The 2,667-nt window shown below is 26.2% G+C and overlaps 2 protein-coding genes across 4 annotated transcripts; both read left to right on the top strand.

Annotated features, from left to right (window-relative positions):
* The first annotated feature begins 68 nt into the window (after window positions 1-68).
* LOC105455194 lies at window positions 69-1,107 on the top strand. Its single transcript, XM_011698315.1, has 4 exons — window positions 69-441; window positions 525-649; window positions 818-990; window positions 1,103-1,107. The coding sequence occupies exons 1-4, from the start codon at window positions 292-294 to the stop codon at window positions 1,105-1,107; spliced, it is 453 nt and encodes a 150-aa protein (XP_011696617.1). The 5' UTR covers window positions 69-291.
* LOC105455193 lies at window positions 987-2,334 on the top strand. 3 transcript variants are annotated; one of them, XM_011698312.1, is made up of 3 exons: window positions 987-1,022; window positions 1,103-2,102; window positions 2,202-2,334. In XM_011698312.1, exons 2-3 carry the CDS (start codon window positions 1,776-1,778, stop codon window positions 2,331-2,333), a joined length of 459 nt encoding a protein of 152 aa, XP_011696614.1. In that variant the 5' UTR covers window positions 987-1,022; window positions 1,103-1,775; the 3' UTR covers window position 2,334. The 3 variants fall into 3 exon arrangements, with proteins under 3 accessions (XP_011696614.1, XP_011696616.1, XP_011696615.1); XM_011698314.1 differs by lacking the exon at window positions 987-1,022 and having other exon boundaries at window positions 1,053-1,478; window positions 1,891-2,102; XM_011698313.1 differs by lacking the exon at window positions 987-1,022 and having other exon boundaries at window positions 1,053-1,478; window positions 1,721-2,102.
* The last annotated feature ends 333 nt before the right edge of the window (window positions 2,335-2,667 follow it).

The following is a 2,667-nucleotide window of genomic DNA, read 5'->3' as shown; positions in this document are numbered from 1 at the left end:
ACGTTTTTTTTACAAATAATGTTATAATTTTAAAAGAATTAATAAATGATAGTTAGTATACAAAAATACTTATTTTTAATGAGGATAGCGTCTACGAATGAAAAAAACTAGGCACCGATCTGGCACACACTATTTTACATACAAGTGCGAATATGCACCACAACAAACTTCCGTAGTTCATATCTTGTCAATCTGCAAGAGACTGAGGCTGTACATGTTCGAACCTGACACCTGAGGTTCCGGGCATATTTAACGTAGTGGGGATAAGCCGCGACAGATATCTCTGTGCAAATGCCAGCAATTCGAAAATTTTCGCGGTGCGAATTCGCACTCATGTACGGTTTGAAGGTTAATAGTAACTTTATGATGTGGACATGTTGGACAATCGATTTATCAAGTATTTTACGACGCGTTATTGTTAAAACAAACATGGAAATAAAAGTAAATACAATTAAAGTAACATATTATTTAATATAATATAGTATATTTACATTTATAATTTATTAAAATATTATATAAAATAGGTATTTATTGGAGAAAAAGAAGTTTCTTTTGACATTAAAATGATTCAAAACATACGAGAAATTGATCACATTTTAAAGAAATTAGAAATTATGTTTCCTTGTGAAACAGTTAATAACGAAAACAGGTTTGTGTATTAAATTATGTTTATATTTTATAGAAATAACAATAACATTTAATTTTGAGTTTGTTGTATTTACACATATTTATATTAATTTTGTACAAAAATAATTTTTTTACTTAATTATAGTGTATTATATATACAAAAAACAAAATGTATTAATTTCTGTTACAGAGTCACAAATTGTCAGGGTTTTGTCATTAAAGAAAAGTCTAAAATAGGACAGAGAATGAGATGTTTGGCGTGCACAAAAAATTGGAAGATATTATTAAGAAAATCACAAAATTTGACACCAATTGAAAAATTAAGAAAGAAAAACAAAAAATTGAACAAGTCAAATTTATATTGTAAATACCGAGAAAAGAGACTTCGAAATAAAGTAATTATTTGTCTTTCACATATAAATTACAATTTTCACACATTTGAATTTATTTTTTAATTTTAAATAATGTTACATAGATTAAACGATTATATAATGAAATTGCATATCTGAAAGATAAGTGTTCTCAATGTAATGAAAAAATAATTAATGAAGCAATTTCAAAATTATCTGAAAAACAACAATTAGCAGTTAAAGCTTGTTTTGCGGCAGCAAAATTAAAAAATATAAAAGACATGAGATATTCAAACGAATGGATATACGAATGTATTTTACTTTGAATTAAAAGTACAAAAACGTATAATCATTTGAGATCTCACAATATTTTAACATTACCTTCCATTAAAACATTAAATCGTTATATCAATAATATCAAAGGTTGTTACGGCTTTCAAATGAGCATATTTGATATGTTGAAAAAGAAAACGGCAAACATGGAACCTAACGATGTGCGAGGTACATATACATTTTATTAACAAATTACAATTAATTCTTTCAACATAAAAAATTTGATTATGTAATATTGCTTTCTGGATCGGATAATTATATAACAAATTTTTAAATATTATTTCAGTAAATGTTATTTAAATCGTCAAAATTGATTTATGTAGGTGTTTTATTGCTGGATGAAATGAAATTATCTAAAACTTTATATTTTAACCGCAAGAATTTAAAAGTTGAAGGCTTTGTTGATTTAGGTCAATACACTTCAGAAGAACAAAAGAAAAAAAAGGAGACCATGCATTAGTTCTCATGTTTCAACCCTTTAAAGGAAAATGGGTTCAATGTTTGGCTTGCTTTTTGAGTATTGGAAACACAAGTGCCTTCATTTTGCATAAAATTATTATGGAATGCATTATTCTAACAGAACAATCCGGACTTAAGATAGATGCTATAGTATCAGATGGAACATCATGGAATCGAGCTATGTGGAAGTTATTTGATGTAACGGAAGAATGTGTTAGCATACAGCATATTGTTGACACAGAAAGACGCTTGTGGTTTATTTCTGATTTTCCACATTTGATAAAATGTCTCCGAAATTATTTTTCTCAATTTGATCGATATGCAGGAATTTGGGTAAGTTTATAAATTTATATAAAAAAAAACAAATATTAAAACATCTAAATTGATAGTACATACACTTTTTCAATTATTCGATCAATCTTTGTTGTACAGACTCCGGATGGTGTAGTTTCGTTAAAACATTGGTATGCGATAATTTCCATTGAAAATCCTCACGGATTTAATTTAAAATCTAGTTATCATTTGGATGAATATCACATCAAACCAAAATATTATCAAAAATGAATGTTGCAATGGCATTTCGAGTATGTAGATAAAGACTTATTTTCTAATTCCTCTTTAATAGACAAAAGTTTCCTAAATATAGCTTCTTAGCCAATTAGATGGCTTGTTAGCCTCTTTTAGAAAGACATTTATTCAAAAAAATAAGACTGAAGTATTCATTTCTTATTACGTGTAATTTGGTTAATGAAAACATTAATTATTAGTCACATATTTCTAACAAAGTAATATATATATATATATATATATATATATATATGTATATATTACTTTATTAGAAATGTGTGACTATAATAATATATTAATGTTTTCATTATATATATATATATATATATAT

This window comes from Wasmannia auropunctata, unplaced genomic scaffold (genome assembly GCF_000956235.1).
Source record: "Wasmannia auropunctata unplaced genomic scaffold, wasmannia.A_1.0 LD335917.1, whole genome shotgun sequence".
NCBI lineage: Eukaryota > Metazoa > Arthropoda > Insecta > Hymenoptera > Formicidae > Wasmannia > Wasmannia auropunctata.
The sequence above is the reverse complement of the archived record's forward strand: the minus strand, read 5'-3'. Positions and strand labels throughout refer to the sequence as shown.

What these genes read in the sequence shown, in the direction of transcription:
- LOC105455194 (XM_011698315.1), top strand. Translation starts at nt 292, where the DNA reads ATGCCAGCAATTCGAAAATTTTCGCGGTGCGAATTCGCACTCATGTAC. An exon ending in AAACAAACATGGAAATAAAA is followed by an intron (nt 442 to 524) that starts GTAAATACAATT and finishes TATATAAAATAG; the next exon opens with GTATTTATTGGAGAAAAAGA. An exon ending in ACAGTTAATAACGAAAACAG is followed by an intron (nt 650 to 817) that starts GTTTGTGTATTA and finishes TTTCTGTTACAG; the next exon opens with AGTCACAAATTGTCAGGGTT.
- LOC105455193 (XM_011698312.1), top strand. Translation starts at nt 1,776, where the DNA reads ATGTTTCAACCCTTTAAAGGAAAATGGGTTCAATGTTTGGCTTGCTTT. An exon ending in ATCGATATGCAGGAATTTGG is followed by an intron (nt 2,103 to 2,201) that starts GTAAGTTTATAA and finishes TTTGTTGTACAG; the next exon opens with ACTCCGGATGGTGTAGTTTC.